General features: G+C 56.7%; 1 protein-coding gene across 1 annotated transcript in view; it reads right to left on the minus strand.

The window, feature by feature from the left end:
- Positions 1 to 3,134: 3,134 nt before the first annotated feature.
- COLEC11 (collectin subfamily member 11) overlaps positions 3,135 to 19,242 on the minus strand; it is a 29,455-nt gene continuing 13,347 nt past the window's right edge. Inside the window, exons 5-8 of the mRNA XM_060169181.1 lie at positions 8,578 to 8,649; positions 6,089 to 6,142; positions 4,141 to 4,236; positions 3,135 to 3,983 (exon numbers count right to left, since the gene is read on the minus strand). Coding sequence (XP_060025164.1) covers positions 3,592 to 3,983; positions 4,141 to 4,236; positions 6,089 to 6,142; positions 8,578 to 8,649 — 614 coding nt within the window. The 3' untranslated portion in view covers positions 3,135 to 3,591. The remainder of the gene's footprint in view (positions 3,984 to 4,140; positions 4,237 to 6,088; positions 6,143 to 8,577; positions 8,650 to 19,242) is intronic.

The following is a 19,242-nucleotide window of genomic DNA, read 5'->3' on the forward strand; positions in this document are numbered from 1 at the left end:
GGAGGGAGAGGCTGCCCCTATCCCCTTCCAGAACCTGCCTGGCCCTCCCCCATTCGGCTCCCACTGCACCCTCTGGTCTCAGGGGGCACATGTCTCCCCTTCCAGATGAAATTCTTAAGAACAAAACTCATCCATTACTGTTTAAAGTCCCTAAGTTTGGCGGTGGTTTAAGCTACCTGATATGGTCTGCTTGGGATACCCCATCCTTGTGAAGCAGAGTTTCCCTCCCGCCATCAACACTGCAAACGGCAAGCTTTCCCAGGCTTCCTCATATCTAGGGCACAGAAACATACAAAGCCACTGTGTGCAGAATGTTCTCGGTGTGGTGCCTCTGGATCTGTGCAGCGCACAACCTGGGCAGACACACATAACTGGCCTGGAGATCTAGGTACCCAGACAGGCTCGATCCCAATGCTGAATGTGGAGCTCGGCGCGGGCGTGCAGGGCAGTTGCTCCTGTCTGCAGCCGGCTACCGGCAGAGGGACCCTGCAGGCCCTGCATGGTGTATGGGCTTTTCTCCCTTCCGTGTAGCACCCAAGACATTCTCCAGTCTTTCCAAAATTCCTTTGAACTGCCAAAAAGCTTTCAACAATTCCCTTTCTGCTTAAATTAGCCAGACTCAGATTTTTTTGCTTACAGCTAAGAAACGCCACCTGCCCTTGGTTCTGATCTGCTAGACTCAACAGGGTTACCCCTGGTGACCACTCCTGGGCCCTCGCCTGCCACCTGCCCCCAAGGAAGCAGGTGGGCGCCGTCCAGACCCCCAGGGCGGCAGACGCGGAAGCCAGCTTGTCAAGTCTGGGTGAGGCAGGAACCGACAGACAGAGGCTGCCCCGGGGACAAGAAGGCGTTGAGCCGCGGGTCCCCGCCCGAGAGGAGACACCCTCTTGCCATTCTCGCTGCAGCCCCCCGAAACCCCGCTCGTCCCCCGTGCTGCAGGGGCACCGGGCCCAGGGCGAGGAGTGGAAGCCCATGCTAGAGCTCGCCGTGACCCCTACGGTCAGAAGACCAATGCTTTTCCCGACTCCTCTGTTTGCCAGGTCTCCATGGCTGCCGCCACCTGGGGTCACACTCAGGCCTCGATGAGAAGCCACACGGAGCGCGGCTGAGTGTTCCCTGAAGGGTCTGGCACTGCTGGGTCTGGGGGGCCTCCTCCCCTCCCTGCTGCCCTTTGTCCCTTTGTTCTTCTGCATCTGTCTCCCTTCTCCGTTTCTGACTGCTCCCCACTCTCTCAATACCTCTGTCTCTCACACACACACATACACACATGCGCGCATGCATACACACACACACACACACGAACCCCCAGAGCCTCAGTGTGGCGGGCAGCCTAGGGGGCCCGGGACCCCTGCAGCATCGTCTTGCGGGTGCACGTCCCCCCGCGGCCGCTGGGTGGCAGTGTGGACGCGCGGGTACGCCGCCGCCGCCCATCCTCTCCGCCCACGCTGCACCCGGGGCTCAGAGAGCTGCCCGCGCACCAGCTTTCCGGTCACGCCTCGATGCAGCACCTAATAAATCCCGGTTCTCCCCTCAACCAGACCGCCTCCCTCCTGCGCTGCAAATCAGGGGCCGCGGCCCACGCCGCGGGCCCTTCCTGCCGAGCTGGGGGCTTCAATCAGCGGCTGTGCTTCTGGCTCCTGCCGGCCGCGCCCGTCCTAGCAACTGGCCTTTGAAGCCGTCACAGCCCTGTAGAGGTGTGTGGCCCGGGCACAGCCAAGGGCCGGCGCGCTTTCCTGCGCTTCGGGCTGACACAGAGCCTCGGAGGCGCGCTCTTCGGGGGCGGCGACAGGAGGGGACGTGGATCGGCTCCCTCTGGTTTCACCTGAGAGCCGAGGCGACACGAGAGCACAAAAGTGGCCCCATCCCAACTCCTCCCCTACCAGCGGCGAATCCAGACCCAGGGAGGCGCCGGCTTGCCCTGGGCTGCCCTTGACCCCGGTGAAGAGCCCGGAGGGGTGGGGCACACCTGACCCACCCTAGAGCCAGGGCAGCTCTGTCCAGGTGACCGAGGGCAGTCGCATGGGCCGAGGCCGTCGTGGTGATGCTGGGGAAGCTCCGGCTTCAGGACGCCCTGACCAACCGCAGTCACCACCTGGTCAGTTCCCTTGCACAGGCCCCCGGCACTGGATCTGCCTGTCCTGTGAGGGGCAGGCACCTGGGCCAGCTCAAGGTCATGGGCCCTGGGCTGTGAGCAGGGGTGCCTGGCTGCCCCACAGGCCCGTGGGTGCAGCGGGGGTCCCGCAGATACCCGGAGCAGAGCCGCTGCCTTGGCCCCTGTGGCACCTACAGCAATAGCACCGGGGCCTGAGCTCCAGTCTGCAGGGCTCAAAGAGGACCAGCCCCTGGGGAAGAAGCCAGCAGCACTCACGGCGCCAGCAGCTCCAGGCAGACGCTCCCCTTCCTCCAAAACAGTTGCTACACAAACACCCTGCAGGCGCGGTCCAGAACGGCGGGCAGCCGGGGCCTCGCTCCCGAGACACGCAGACACACAAGAGGCCCTGGAGAGCGGTGTCCCCGGAGCCCCCTTCTGGCTCCCAGCCCCAGCTGTTTTCCTTTGTGGGTGCGTGTCTGCCTGTTTTCTTTGAAAAATGAAGATGTTTATTATGTTTTACTGGGGATTCTGATGTACAAAAGGAAGAACCGTGGGTGACGGGCAGGCAGCTTCTGGGATGGCCCCCAGCGGTCCCGTCTCCAGGAGTCCCCTCCCCAAGTTCAGGCTGGACCTGGGGACAGGCTTCTGAGACCAGAACGCAGACAGTGATGGGGAGGGGTCGCTTTCCAGGATGGGCGCACGCTCGCACTGCTCTGAGGTGGCCAGCGGTCCTTGGGGAGGTGCCCAGGGCAGAGGTGCCCAGCAAGGAACCCAGGCCTCCATCCAGCCACCCGTGTGGCACTGAATGCCACCAGCAACCTCACGGTCAAGTGTGGCTGGTGAAACAGAGCCCCCCACACACACAGCCGAGCTCTGGGTGAAGTCCCACCCCACAGGACCTGCGGGGACATTGATGCTTTGTCGTGAGTCGCTGTTTGGGGATGACCGCGATACAGGAATAGATAACGAATACCGCTAGAGAAGACACTGAGAACAACATTCAGTTGTCAGATTCGGAGCATTTACTTTTCTTTTTCCTGAAATCCGCAGCAAAGCAAAATTGTTTCCACATTTACAGAAGCATTGATCTAAGCTAAGAGGATTCTTTTCCATATAGAAATTAAAAGGAAGGTAGTCATTGAAGACCCCTCTACCATTGTTTGTACTTAACTGTTATAACATTTAAAGATCTCGTTTCATGCTTTGCACAAAGCCAAGAGCGATTCTGAGTAATAATTACATAACGAACATTTTGTCTACACTACAAATAATAAAACTCTAGTTCTTCAGACGTAGTACCCAGAAACACGTTTTTTTTTTTCTTCTTCTTTTTCGCCCAAGCATGCACCATTCTCTAAGATTCAGAAAAGGAGCCTTTACCGGGGACCCCGCACTCCTGCTTGGGGACCACGTGGCGGGCAGAGCCTCCCACCCGTGGTGGCAGCCGGCAGCCACCCGGTGGCGGAGGGGCCGCCGATGCTGGAGCAGCAGGGCCCCCGCTACACGTGCTCCTTGTCGAACTCGCAGAGGAAGTGCATGGTGAGGTGGCAGGCCACGTCGTTCCAGCCCCCGGAAGCCACCAGCTCCACGCAATCCTCGTCGTCATAGGCGTTGTTGGGCTCCCCGCTGCGCCACTGGCTGAAGGTCTGCATGGGCGAGCGGTCCGCGTAGACAAAGGTGCCCTCCCGCTCCAGGTCGTTGATGCCGATGAAGACGCGGGCCAGGCCGGCCTGCGCGATGTAGGCGGCCAGCAGCCCGTTGGCGGCCTCATCCTTGGGCATGCCCAGCGTGCCGCCCCGGCCCTGGCAGGCCAGCTGTGCATCCACGTACCGCTTCTCCTCCTTCACCAGCAGGTAGATCTTCTGCTCCGTCTCGCGCACGCCGGCGACGGCTGCGGGGACAGGGCTGGAGGGCGAGCGCTCGCGGGTCCCCAGCAAACCCGGGGCGCCAACCCAGCACGCGCGCACGGGGAGCAGACCCAGGGCCGCTCTGCCTCCGGGCAGGGGTCGGGGGTACACGGGAGCAGGGAAGCCCCGAGAAGCACGTACCGTGTTTGATGAACTTCAGCTCCGCTGTGATCTGCGCGACCTGGTTGTCTGTCTCCCCGACGGCCTTCCTCAGCTGGCCGCACTCACACGGGATGCCTGCGGAGACCGCACCCGGCGTGTGATGGGACTGACCCGGAGGCGGGCTCGGGTGGGGGGGTACCCCCTTCCCAGCATGCTAGGCGATTCAAAACACGAAGGCCTTTGAGGCTGCATGGAGGTTTCAGACTTGATCCTAAAGGCAGGGAGCAGTGGAAGGGTTTCCACAGGGGCACCAAGGTCGGATGCACGTTTCACAATCTCGCTCTGGTCGCTTAGGAGATCAGTGGAGGTATGGCGGTGAGACGGGCGGGCGAGAGCAGGGGGTTAGGACAGTCACCTCGGGAAGACTGCGGGCAGTGACAGCGCGGCAGGAGAGACGACAAGACGTTTGAGGGAAGTGGTGGAGCTGAAGTGGTTTCAGTCATCCCAGCATGGCCAACCCTGCCTCAGCTCAGGTGTTTCCTCCTGGCCCTCTCAGGAGGACCCTAACCTTCCAGCCGTGAAGAGCTCCACGCGGTCAGGAACCTTCTCAGAATGTCACTCGGCCGGCACAGCGCTTGGGGGGCCCGTCGCCCATGGTGGCACTGCTGGCTTCGGCTTCTCCACCAGACCAGGAGGGGCCGCCGGCTCCCACCCACCCTCTGCTCTGACTCTGTGAGCACAGGGGCAGGACTTCTCACCTTTTCCTGAGAAATTCCATCGTGCGAAGCTCTCAGCCTGCCTTTCCACTCTGAACACACTCTTTGGTGTTTGGCCCGGTCTTCCAAACTCTCAGCCCCCCTCTACCACTTAGAACCCAAACACTCCCCAACACATGGGCACCTGGAATGATGCTGGTGTGATTGGGGTTTTTTTCTTTAATGGAACTTTTTCTGAGACACACGTTGTCTTTGAGTTCACTGAGGTTTGAGGCACTGATGTTTTCTGGAGACATGGGACCGGTATCAAGCTGACAGGTCCCCTCAGCTGGCAGGAAGGGCCTACCCAAGGGACGCAGACACTGTATCTTCCCCCTCAATCTAGTATCTGTGCAGTGTCTCCTGTGGTCACAGGTGTTGGGGACGAGGACCAGAGGGTGCACACCTGTTAGGATGGCGTTTCAGTAACGGGGCTGAGAGGCCACAAGAGCCTGAGTGATGGTGGTGGGAACAGTCCAGCAGGGGTTGGGGGACACTGCGCATAGACGGCCTGAACCTGGCAGGGACAGGGGTTGAGTGACATCGGGGTGGAGGTGCGTGCTGGGCAGGGGTGCGGGTGCAGCCGAAGTCCAGGGAACAGAGGTGGGGTTGGAGCGGGCAGCAGGCTGTGCCACATGGAGAAAGAAGAAAGGGCAGCGGGCAGAGCTCCTCCGAGAAGAGAGGAAGAAGCAGGGGCCACAGGGCGGCAGGCAGAGAGGACGGGGGCTGCCCGCGGCCCGGTCTCCTGGCACCAGGGAGAAGTTAAGGGAAGTCGGCAGGGAAGTCGGTTAAGTCCACTGAGCTGGGCCGGGGTCCGCGGTGACAGGAGGGTCGTGGGGAGTCGGCTGCAAGGACACCCAGAATGAGGAAGATGAACCGGAAAGTATGGGCGCGCTTCTCAGAGAAGCTGGTGGTCAGGAGGGGGTGCTGATGCTCCCAGAGAACAGTAGGAAAGGAGGAAAGTGCGCTTAGGGCGCGCGTATCTAAGCTGGATCGTGATGAGGGGATAATACACAGCCGGCGTGCAGACCACAGCCCTGAACGGGAACGAAAACATTCAGGTAGCAGGAAAGCAAATACTGAAATAGTCCACAGGAGGGTGTGATGCACGAGGAAGGCGTGTCAGTTACACGCGCTTTTCCAGCCTATTAAGTTTTATGTCATGATTTATACTTTCTAAAAGTACAATTTTAACACATTTCTAAAAAATCCTTGGACCCCTTATGCCATACCTGGTTCTCCATTAGGGCCAGGGGGTCCTATGTCACCAGAATCTCCTTTCTCGCCTGGAAAAGAGAAGCAAGGCCAAAGTCACAAGGCAGGGGTGGGATGTGTCCCCTGAGTTCAAATGTCCAGGTAGCAATGTTCTTTCTTCCATGTGCAGTGCCCTGCGGCTCCTCCCAGACCCTCCTTCTGCGGTGAACTGGAGGGAGGAATGGTCTGTAGATGACTGATTCTTCAGGCTCTGTTTATGTGACGTGGGACACCCACATATCATGGGACTTCAGAGATTATCAGATGAGCGTTCTTTAAGTCAATTCTGGAAAACCCAGCATGTTGCCTAGAACACGCTATCACCTCGGAAATCCGTAACACCCAGTGCCAGTTCTCTCCACGTCCCACGTCACAGCAAGAAAATTCAGGTAGAACAGGTAACGTCAGAGACGGATGGACCGCAGAGGTTCCCTCATCCAAACAGAGTCAAGATGAGAGCGGTCCTCCCTGTCCCTCTCTGAGAGGCAGCAAGGTGTCCCGGGGCACAGCCACCAGGACACCTGGGCGCCAGCCTTCTGTGGACAGGACAGACGACTCAGCCATTCTGCCCCTCCGTTTCTTCCAACTTACGAAACAAAGGGATAGGAGGAAATCATGGCAACAAAGCTTTCTAGAAATTAGACAATGGCTATTTATTTTTAAATCACAGGATATTCCTAAAGCACTACCTTTCTTCCCCCTGAGAGAACTTAAGCTTCTCGGCTGACCTGGGACAGTGAAGGGGCAGCGACTTCTACATCCTTGGAGAGCCATGTTCCGTTTGATGGGGATGGAGAGAGCTCGGCAGTCTCCGTCCAAGTGATTCCTTTTTTTTTCTTTTATCAACACCAGGAGCTTGGAAATGACTCAAGGATCAGCCTGACAAGGACCCAGGACGGCAGAGTCTCAGAGATGGAGCAGATCAGGTAAGCTAAGCCCAGTAAGGGCCTTCTTGGCAAGCTGTCCCCTGGTGAGACTCTGACATTTACCCAGAGCATATGCTGTATGTTAAAAGCACACACATCCCTACTTGTAGCCAGTATCCACTGCATTCTTCACAGCAGCTAAAAGGTGGAAACAACCCCAGTGGCCGTCAGCAGATGAAGGGATAAATAAAACGTGGTCCATCCATGCAACGGAATATTATCCAGCCTTATATAAAGGACAGAAGTTCTGACACCTGCTGCAACACAGATGAACCCTGGGAACATTATACCCAGTGAAATAAGACACAAGAGGACAAGTACTGTGCGATTCCATTTACATGGAATATCTAAACAGGCACGTTCATAGAGACAGAAAGCAGATTAGAGGCTGCTAGGGGCTGCAGGGGTGGGGCGTTATTACCTCATGAGGACAGAGTCTCTCTCTGGGGGAATGAAAACGTTTTGGAAACGTATAGCGGTGGTGGTCCTACAACATTGCAGTCGTGCTTAGTGTCACTGAATTACACTGAAAATAGTTAAAGTGACAGATTTTATGTTACAAATATTTTACCACAATTTTTTTTAAGCTTTTTCAAAGCTTCCGCATCCCTCTCTACATCACGCATATCGACCTGTGTGCTCTGTAGTGAATCCACGGGGCGGGTGTTGCCCACGGATTTGCCGGGAGAAACGCAGTTCGCCGAGCTTGGTCCTGGCTGAGGGACCCTTCCCGCCAGGGACAGGCTGGGCCGGGGGAGGTCTGTGCCATTCGATCGGAACTGACCACCTGGACCCATCACAGCTCAAAGCCCCAGGCAGGGTGATGGAGCACAGGACTGCGGGCACCGCGCTGGGCAGAGCAGACCACAGCCAAACTCCCTCCCAGCCCCAAGCCCCCCAGCCTCTGTCTCCTGCTGCCAGCACCCATGACAGGACCTGGGGGAGCCCTTCACGGGGCTGAGGGGCCTCGCCTCCTTCACCCCGAGCCCTCTGGGGTCTAGCATGGGCGCAGGACAAGCCAGGGGCTCAGAAAGCATTTGCTGACTGAGTGCGGAATGGGGGGCGGGGGGCGCAGAAGAGCCGGGCGATGCTGAGCGACCCCTTAACTGCCCTGGGGACAGTCTCCCGAGCTGCCCACCCTCCAGGGTTGTGCAGGTCAAACGGGGTCGCGTGGGCACTGGCGCTGCTTCCACGCTGCTGTCACCCTCCTGCCCCCCGTGCTCATGGGGAGCCAGCCCCCAGTCTCAGAGAGTCTGAGTCACCCGAGCTGCAGGTGGACGGACAGTGTGTCGGGAACGCGGTCCTTCCGCTGCCTAAATGGGGCTCCTGATTCTCCCCCAGGCAGCATGTGAACCCTGAGGGGCAGGGAGCTCTCCCCACCTCGTGGCACCCAGTCAAGTCTGATCGATCCCAAAACGCAAACGCTGGAACACAGCTTATCGTGTATAAAGCGCACAAAATAAACACGACCACCAGCTACTCTCTAAGCGCCCGGGAGGTGAGCCTGAGAGGGAAAGTGAGCAGAGGTGTGTCGGAAGTACCTTTAGAACCAATGGGACCGATTTTTCCATGGCGCCCCACGCCGCCTTTCTGTCCTTTGTCACCCACGTCTCCTGTGGAAAACAATGAGATCACAGTTGGTCGAGGCACAGGTAATGCAGTACACCTCCTGTGTATCAGCCCACGTGAACACGCATGCACACACACACGAGGAGACCGAACACGTTACGACTCTTGTTTAACCTCTCCAAGGTCGTGTATCCGACTGACCCCAGAAGGCTCTACATGTCACCTGCTGATGTATTTCCCAAAGGAAGACACACACCCCTAAAGTCACACACACTACGGAACAGAGGAGGCCACACGGTACATCCCCATGTCCTCAACTCAACCGAGCGCCTTAGACTGAGCACTTCCGGCCAGCAAGCAAGTCCTAGTTCTGTGATGTCCCCACAGCTCAGGCCAGGTCGAGGTCAGAGGACAGAACACAGGCTGAGGGGTGAACCACAGCAGAGATACAGACACCCCACCAAAGCCGGCTCACGTTCGCACAAGGGTGAAGTGTCTGACACAGGGCACGCGCACACGTGTTCTCGTATTTGGTTACAGGAGGGATTCATCGCGCAGATGGGGTTCACGGGGGTTCAGCGCTTGCCCGGGTCAAGTACCTGGTCCCGCCACGAGGTGACTCCTGCCCCAGACACCGTGTACGGTGCGTGATGCTGGGGACACAGGAGTGACAGGGCTCAGGGTCTGCGGGGGGATCGGGGAGATAAGCGGCCAGTGGTAACTCACACAGCTAGTATTGTAACAGGAGATGCCCAGGGCTCCGAGGAGGCATCCGGGAGCTGGGGAGAAGAGAGCCACCAGCCAGGACCACGTCACCATGCCTCTGGTCACACGTGGACGAGGCCTGGACAGGGACGAGGCAGGCACCGCAGGAGGCGGCCCAGGGGAGTGGTGTCGGGAGGGTAGGGAGAAATTCCCAGACTGAGAAATGTCTGGGAGGCAGAGACTCAGTAAATATTCACTCTGAGGATATGGTGAGGGCTTCACTTTATTGCTGGAAGAGGAACAAGCTACTCAGCTCTTGGGCCAGACAGGGCCACAGCGGCCTTGACAGCCACGCCCCTGGGGCTCTAAGTGAACCCCCCAGCACAGCCGTGTTGAGGCAGCTCCAGCCACAGAAGTGTTCCTTTGTTGACTTGCAGGAGCTCGAAAGGTGCCACCTGCTCCTTCCACCCAGCAGTCCTGGTTTTGCAGCCAGAGAGATGCACAGCTAGTCTAATCCGCCGTCCACAGACAGTCCTTCAAACGTCTAAACTGTTTTCTCCCTGAGATCTTCCCCTCAGCTTCCCCACCCTGTCTGTGCTCCCTTACAGGAGCACCAGCCCCCAAGCAGGTCTGACCACTGTCCCCTCCTGCTGGGGACTGAAGTGCCCCCCGGATTCATATGCTGAAGCCTGACCCCCATGTGATGCATCTGGAGGGGGTCAGGGTCAGAGGAGGTCATGGGGTGGGATGCGTCCCCTGATGAGAGGATGAACAGCCTGGAATCCTCTCTCTCCACCATCTGTGGACACGGCCAGAAGTCGGCCGTCTGCAGGCCAGGAAGCGGATCCTCCCCAGACCCCAACCATGCAGACAGCCTGCTCCGGGACCCCTGCCTCCAGAACCGTGCGAGGTCAGTGTCAGGGGGTTAAGCCCCTGTGTCTGTGGTGTTTGGCTATGGCCCCCGAGCCACTTGTCTGGACACCCTGGTCCCTTGTCTGGACCCTCTAGTCCATTAGTGTGGTCTGAGCTCAAAGATGACCACAGACACCCTGCTCAGCCTCCTGCAAAGTGTTCCAGAGCAAAGCCCCTGTCCCTGGAGTGCGCACTCAGCTACTGCCGTTGTTCCACGGCCTCGGCCGCCACCCTCCTTCCGGACACCTTTTCTTCAAAAGGCCAACGTTCCCTTCCCTATAACTCTCCGTTGTGCCCCTCCTGAGGTCCTGGGGTCAACGTGAGCCCTGGGGAAGCTGGGCTGAGCCGGATAAGTGTCGAGATGACCTCCGCGCTCATGCTTTTTACTTTCACGTCTCGCCAGATCATGGGGTGGTTTGGCTCGTTTTCACGCTGTCTCAGCAGGGTCTGCTGGGACACTTGCCGTGGCGTCCTTACGGGGACACGCAGGCCTGATAGACTGGATTAAGCTCGGGCTCCATCGGGCAGTCCCACGAAGAGAGTGCCCAGGGCAGGAGGAGGTCTCGGAGACCCCAACCCAACCGTATCTTCAGGCAGGAAGGCACCTACAGTAATGCACCTACAGTCATGAGTCGGGTGGACGGTCCCCAGCACGTGCATCCCACTGAACTCCCACTGGAGAGGGGCAGGGTCGCCAGAGTCTGGAGAGCGGCCTCCTGCCTGGGGAACACGCCTCCTCGTTCAGAAGACCCGACACCGCAGAGGAGTCTGGTCCACGTTTTAATGGGCAGATTGGGGCAGACTGGGTGTGAGTGCAAACCCATCCCCTGAAGAGTCTGCTGTTTGCTAAGATTCCACCTAGAAAAGGTGAGGACAGAGTGTGGGCCTCCTGCCAACCTTGGGGTCACTTCTTCCCGAGACCCCTCCCTGCAGAGGGGAACTCAAAACAACACCTGCCCACCCCTCTGCTCCCGCCCAGACGGCTCCTGCTGCCCCCAGCAGACAGGGAGAGGGTAAGGCAGCTTGGACGAGCACACTGGAGGGGGAAACACCTGCGATCAAGAACAATGGCGAAAGCGCTGCCCCCTCCCCCCCCCCCCCCCCGGACCCCGCAGGAAACCTCTGGGCTTAGCAGACGATTAACTCATGACTCACGGCACCTGCTGAAGGATGCCGTCAGGGTCTAGCGCACACCCTGCTGTGGTAAATGAGCCAACCTGAGGGTGACTGGAGAGCCCTCGGCTTTCAGCCCATCTCTCAATTGCACAGCGGAACTTCACCACTAATTCAAGCTTGCCGCTGACACGTGGCACCTGCCCCCAGCAGGTACTGAGCCCAGCTCCCGCCCTTGGAGGGGTGTGGGACCCGGCCCCTGCTGTAGGGGGCTCTGGGAAACCAGGCACACGTATAGAAAATCAATCGGATGCCAGCAGCTCACGGGGCAGGGGGATGGGGGCAGGCGGCGAGCCCAAGCCCAAGGCGGGGAATGAAGGCGCTGCACGTCTGCAAACCTCAGGGTGGGAGTCCCCCGGGGGCTCGTCACCACTGACGGCCGGGCCCGCCCCCGGGGGATTCCACAGGTCCGGGTGGGGCATCCCCGTCGAGCTCCCAAGTGTTGCGGATGCCGCTGCTTCCTGAACCGGGCTTGGAGACCCCTGCGGTTTGCGGTGACGTGAGAAGGCTGGAGCTGCAGGAGGTCGCCCGTGCAGGCCAAGGCTGGGGGTCAGGCAGCCCCAGGTCTGTGCTCTACCTTCGAGGCTGAGTCTCCCTGCGCCTCAGTTTTCTCTCTGCAGAGTGGTGTCCTGTAATAACAGCTCCTCTTGTGTGTGAGACTCCAGGCCCGCAGCGCCGTGTGCACAAGGCTTGGAGCTCGGGCCCCGCGGCCCAGCTGATTCTCCCCGTCACTCAGCTGTGCCATCTCTGTGCGTTTCTGACCTACATAATGGGGCTAATAACAGCCATACTAGAGCCATCTCACGGGGCTGCGGGAAAGGCGAGCACCGTCGGGTACGGCATCTGGCATGCGGCAGGTGGGCCTAAGTGTTGGCCGCTATGACTGTCATTTGGAGGCAGAAGTTCCGAGCTGGGACGCTGCTTCCTCAGGAGCGATCCATGTCCCCCATGACCCCCCTGGATCTGCACAAGCAGAGCCTCAGGCCCCACCAGCTCAAGCACCGAAATCTGCATTTTAACACATCCCTGGGTGATTCCAGGGGCCCCAAAGCTGGAGCAGGGCTGGACCAGACCCCGCAGGCAGCCCTCTTTGGAGGCTGGTTGAGATTCCATGGTAACCCACTGCTTGCTGCTGCCAGGAGCAAACTGGAGCTAGCAATAGAGGTGCTTGCAATCTGGGGCAGTTCTGCTCGTTTCTCCAACTTTCAGAGATAAATTAGAATACTTCCAGGTACACTGTGTGCCAGGAAAGCCTGTCCACATGTACTGATGGATCTCAACCTCAGTGTTAATCGGCACCTGGCATGGGCTGAATTGTGTGTCCTCCAAAATTCATATGTTGAAGCCCTAACCCCCAATGTGACCATATTTGGAGATGGCCTTTCAAGAGGTGATTAAGGTTAAATGGGGTCAGAAAGGTGGGGCCTAATCCGATAGGACTGGTGGCCCTGTAAGAAGGGGAAGACGCACCCAGCGAGCCACACACAGAGGAAAGGCCTCGTGAGGACACAGGGAGAAGGCGGCCATCTGCGCCCCACGGAGAGAGGCCTCAGGGAAGCCAGCCCTGCAGACACCACGGTCTCTGACTTCCAGCCTCCAGGGCTGAGAGAATAACCATCTGCTGTGTTTGTTACAGCAGCTGCAGCTGACTGGTATGCTTTCCCTCTGCCCCAGAAGCGAAAGTAGAATCAGACGGGTGGCGCCACCCACCACCAGATGCCGCTAGTGCAACTGGTGTCCAGTGATCCAGGGCGCAGCCTGCAATCGGGTAGACCAGGCCCGGGTCCCGGCCCCCAACCCACGCAGCCTGGGGTGGGTCACAGCCCTCAGAGCCTCGGCTTCCTCACCTGCAAGGTGGCATTACCCTCAGGCCACTGAGCACAGGACATCGGCCCAGGTCTCCTGGCCACATCCAGGGCCCCGAGCCCTCACCTCCGCTGTGGGGCAGCGGCCTGGTCCCCACAGACCCAGCCACAAGCCACGGCTGCACTTCCAGGGACTGGGCCTGAGGGCATGCTGCAGGCTCGTGGGAGACAAACAACCCTCCCCGGGGCCCAGAAGGTGGGAACTAGGAAACCAGAGAGAGCAGAGCCGACACCCAGCCTCCCGTGGTGCCGGCTCACCTGTGAGGAGCCACTCAGGGGCCAGGCCTCACCTGTCCCTGTTCAGCCCTGCATCCTCGGGGCCCACGGCCCAGGCCCTCGGACCAGAGGAGACCTGGTTCGCGACACCCCCTGATGACCTCACAAGAGGGCCTCTGTGCAGAAGGCTAGGCGCTGGGGGCAGCTGGGCCTGATGCGGACGGTCACCCCAGCCAGCACGACCAGCGCCCTGCCGTGCACAGCTCCCAGCCATCAGTCCCGCCCCAAGAGGGGTGTCAGAGTAACAACAGCCACCACCTGTGGGTGCCTGCTGGGCAACGCATGCACACACACACATGTACACACACACATACACACGCACATACAGACATGCGCGTATATGTGCGTGCATATACACGCATTCACATACATGCACACATTCACATGCATGTGCGCACATATACACAATGTGCGTGCACACTCATTCACATACATGCATATACACATTCACATACATACACACATGCACACATTCACACACATATACATATGCATACAGATACATATGTGCGCCCATACATGTGCACACATGCATTCCATATATGCGTGTGCATATGCATATACGTGCACTGCGTGTGCATATACATACATGTACACATGCACACATATCTACATTCACAATACATGCACACATACACACAAACAGCATGTTCAAACATACAAACACACACCAAGCAAGCCTTTCATCCTCACAGCACTCGGGCTGAAAGCTGGAAGCAGTAGCCTACAGCAGGCCCCTGCACCATGACCCTGCACACAAGGTCAAGGGTGTGGGCTACCGTTCCTCATAGGAATATTCTCTCTTTGGGGTGTGTTGGAGAAGAAGAAAAAGCAAGAACCATTGAGTTCCCCGAGATGTCCACACACTCTCCACTTGAGGGCAACCCAAGGTCGTCTGCGATGCTGACTTGCCTTAACTCACAGACACTCCTTGGAAAGCAGCAGAAAAGCAGTGCGGTTGCCAGCCTAGAGGAGACTGGATCTGAACAAGAGCCCTGCTGGCTTCATCCCGCCTCCTCTTGCCTCTCCAAATGACAAGGAGCTTTTTGCAAAAACCAAACAAATCCCCCCACCCTGGTGGTGTGGGATGACTGGAAACGCACCAGACACACTCAGATCCGGTCCCTTTAAGTCTCCAGAGCTGGCAGTGGTGGCTCCCCAGGGGGCTGTGACTGCGGTGCCAGCCCTCCCCACCCCATCCCACTTGTGAGAAGTGTGCTAGCGCACGTCTGTCCTCTGGACGTGCACGAGGAATGGCGGCAGCTCCCAGCGGGCTGCTAATTCTTATTAATTTTAATGAAGATCTCACACCGTCCTTTGAAAAGGAGACAGGGCAGAAAGAGCACTTGGCATCCAGCTGCCTCTGAGATTTTCAACGGAGATAATGTGCACATTACAGCGCCCAGAAAGCCCTGTCACTGACGTAGGGTCGCCCTCCCCCATCGCAGGCCAGGTGGGTCCCCAGCTTCTGCGCCCAGGGGCCCGGCGGCCTCTTAGCTGTGTGTCTGGGGGCTAGGAGCCTTGACAGCTGGGACGACACGCTTTTAGCAGGTCGTGTGGCAAAGCCAGCTCCGTGCTGTGTGCCACAGCGCGCGCTCTGACAGTGTGGGGACAGCTCTCATTTCAGTAAAGGACAATGGACAGCGACAGCGGGAGGCTCTGCCGGCCCTTGGGCTTGTCTTTGTTATTCCAGAAAAGGCAGCTGTCAGCTTTCTGGCGCTTTCTCCTACAGCTGTTTTGAGTTCTCAACAGGGGGGCTGCTCAGTGTGTGACCAGAGGCCACCCCCTAACACAAGGCAAATCAGCGGAAGAGGAAGCCGCCCTGCAGCAGCCCCATGTCCACGCAGCTTGCATTTCGCGGAAGCTGACGTGAGAAGGGCGCCAGGTGGAGGGCGTCCAGATCCTCGCGATCAACCTGCAATCCCACCCTACACAGCCCCGGGCGACCGGCAGCCCCAGCGCGGGCCAACGGACTCGCCCCATCTCAGGCCGCCCCCCAGACCAAAGCTGAAGCTGTGTTTTACCTCCAGGCCCAGCTGGTCCCCATGGTTTGGGAAGCGTCCTCAGAGCAGAGCTGTCTGCTCAGTAGGCAGCAGGGAATGAACCCAGCTCAGCGTGTTCTGAAGCCTCGGCCCGCAGACTTCTCTAGAACCTGGGGACGAGCAGGGGCACGCACACCTGAGGGCCTCAGCCACAGACAGGTCACCCGCAGATTTCAAAGACATTTCAAGACATTGAATGTCAAGATATTTTACAAACAATTGATTGAGAGCTTTCCAAGGGCCAGGTCCTTGATGGGACGTGAACAGTCCAGTCAGGAACGAGGTGGTAAGTGAAGGAGAGGGTCCCGCGGGGGAAATGGAAATGTGCAAAAACCCAGGGAGATGGGACACCACTGAGGAATTCTGGACTACCCACAGGGAATTACTCATGCTTTTTCATAAACTAGCAAGAAAGTAAATAAGAGTGTTCAGTCTTCTGACAATTTCATAGAGAATGTTACTAGTAGAAATAACCGTCACCAAATAAAACTGACACTGGCTAAAACTACACAGAGGAAAATTGTCATTAACTAAACATTGATGGGAGAGTCCTGTCTATACAATTTAGAGCTGAAATTTTCAACCAGGTGCAAATAATGACACTCTCAGAAGAGCTCAGGATGGCAGAGGTGAGAGTTGGGAAGATGTGAGGTAGGTAAAAAAATTAAACATTAAAACTGTTCAAGGAGGACTTCCCTGGGGGCACAGTGGTTAAGAATCCGCCTGCCAATGCAGGGGACACAGGTTCGAGCCCTGGTCCGGGAAGATCCCACGTGCCGCGGAGCAACTAAGCCCATGCACCACAACTACTGAGCCTGCGCTCTAGAGCCCGCGAGCCACAACTACTGAGCCAATGTGCTGCAACTATGGAAGCCCGCGTGCCTAGAGCCCATGGTCCACAACAAGAGAAGCCACCACAATGAGAAGCCCGTGCACCACAACAAAGAGTAGCCCCTGCTCGTCACAACTAGAGAAAAGTCCACGCGCAGCAGCAAAGACCCAACGCAGCCAATAAATAAATAAATAAATAAAATTGATTCTTAAAAAAAAAAAAAAAACTGTTCAAGGAGTCCGTGAAAATTCACAGGGGAAAAGTAATTCCGGTGAAAATAATTTCTAAACAATGAAAATCAAGTGTGAATGATGTAAGTGCACTGCATAAACACAACTGAGGATTTAAGTTGGCTTAATGTAGTGCCTGGGGAAATATCAACACAGCCTCAAGTGGAAATAACCGTTTTTGAAAGGTCCCAGCTGACTCTGAAGGGGCCGCTGTCTGGGATGAGCAAGGCCCACCTCGGGTTCAGTGCCGGTGGGCGTGGGGCTGGAACAGCTCGGAAGTGGGAACAAGGCAGCTGCGCGAGGGCCCACGGTGCACCAGGCTTGCTGCTCCCAAGTTCCCAGCTTTCATCCTTTAATAAACAATAGGGACTGATAGCGACTACGTTATTATTTTGCTTTCACGGGTTGGAAGCGAGGGTGTGAAGCCAGCACAGCTGGTAAGCAGCACGGTTGGCGTTGAGCGGGTCTGCCCCGCCCACACCCTGCCCTTCCCGCCCCAGAGCCCTCATCCTAGGAGCCCCTTTCGGAAGCCTCTGGACAGGTACCCAGATCCAGCCCACTGCCATTCTTCGTAGAAACCAAGCTGATGCAGAAACCAGGCAAGTCTCCCCAGCGCCCCGCCCTGCAGTGGTCACTGCTCTCCGTAGGGGACAGGGCCCCCGGGCAGTAGCTGCAATCCGCTAAGAGCAGGGCACTGGTGGGAACACCTCCACGAAAGCAGGATGCAGGAGGATGGGAAGGTGGCCGGAAGAATCCCGCATCCCGGCGGGAGAGTGGTTCCAATGAGGAGCCTTGGGACGTCCTGGAGCTGAGGTCGCCTCCCCGCACACCTGAGTCTCCGAGCACGGCCCGCCTCGAGCTTCGCCACACTGAACCTGTGCTAGTGCTTCTGAGGTTGGCCACAGCTCTCAGTTTCCGGGCTCCGACGAGCCCAGGTGCAGCCATGCTGACCCCGTGAGCATGGCCGTCAGCGTGTGGGAGACCGCCAGAGCTCACGAACCCTCACCTGGGCCTCCAGGTGAGCCTACATCGCCAACAGGCCAGGGCCACGGCCACAGCAACCTTTCAAAATACCTGTTAACATCAAAAGTATAGTTCATGCACATTGCTGGGAACACCAACGATAGAGACAGGAGAAAATGTAAAGAAGAATTTAAAGAAGAGAATTTAAAGGTCCATAATCCTATAACCCAGAAATGTCTACTACTAGTATTCTGATTGATTTCTTCCCCATCCTTTTTCTTCGCCTTTTTGTAAATATCTTAGTCGATCACATGTCTGTTCTTGTATCCTATTTTATTCTCTTATATTCTATCATGCCACGGCCAGTCCTCTTTTTAAAGATCATCCAAAAATGGATATTTCCTAGATTTCTACGTAACTATCCCACTATTCAATAATCCAAATATATCCCACTTGGGTTGACTTGTTCTCTGTGCTCTACAAAGTAGCAAAGACCCCAGACCAAACCTGCTCATTTTGTCAGTGGCGAAGCCAGACCCCTGGCAAGCCCGGTGATCACTGCCCCATCGCCTCCTAGCCTGGCAGGTTCCTTGTCAGGCAGGTCAATGGGACTGTAAAGGGCAGGTCCAGGCTCCCCTCTCCTGCCCGAATCATACACAGGACTCTGCTCTCGAACATACCGCTCCCAGTGGAGTTTTAAGTTACCCATGGGTAGGAGACATTCATCAAAATGATTTCATACATGAGAAATCCTTACACTAAAATTTGGCATTAAATTTAAGAAATAGGTTCAAACTTATATACACAATATAATTACAACAAAGCAAGAAAAGTCACCCCGAAAAAGGAAATATACCAAAATAAGTGGTTATCTCTGGATGATTTTATTATGCCTGATTTTCCTCACTTTTATAGATATATATAAATTTTCTATCATGAGCACACCTTACTGTTACATGTTAGAAAAACTTGAAACAAGACAGATTCTCGATCCAGCCCAAATTCCCCTCCACACTGCCCCGCAGCTTTCTGCCTCAATTTATTCTCCAGGGTCCACATATCTGTTCTCCCCCTCTGACTCTGGGGCTCAGGTGGCCTCCCCGAGATCTCAGCACGTAACAGCACTCAACTTAGTGGTTAATGACAGGAAAACGCAGTGAATTAGGCTGTTGCCTTCCCAGCAACGTTCATCCTCATCAGAAGATTCGGACGCTATAATAACAGCATTTATAGTTTCTGCGTGCTTGTCCTGCCTTTTCAAGAGTGAGAATAAGAGAGAATGATGATGATGACAGAGCGATGAGAGAGCTACATGTTGGTGACACTAGTGACAGAGATGAGAGAGCAGCCACGGGTCCACATTGGCATGAAATTAGGCATTGCCTGCTGCACGTGCGTTGAGCTCAAACGTCGTTACTTTGAAAAAACATCAATGCAAAAACCCTGCGCTTCCACGGCAGGGGGCGTGGGTTCAATCCCTGGTCAGGGAACTAAGATTCCACATGCTGCACAGCTCGGCCAAAGGGAAAAAAAAAAAAAAAATCAATGAAATGGTGTCATGAAAATGAATTTGTGACCATCCAGAATAGAGGCATATTCACTTCCTAACTGTGAAATGTGACATTGTCCTCACAAGACA

The sequence above is a fragment of the Lagenorhynchus albirostris genome, chromosome 13 (assembly GCF_949774975.1).
Source record: "Lagenorhynchus albirostris chromosome 13, mLagAlb1.1, whole genome shotgun sequence".
In the NCBI taxonomy this organism is placed as follows: domain Eukaryota; kingdom Metazoa; phylum Chordata; class Mammalia; order Artiodactyla; family Delphinidae; genus Lagenorhynchus; species Lagenorhynchus albirostris.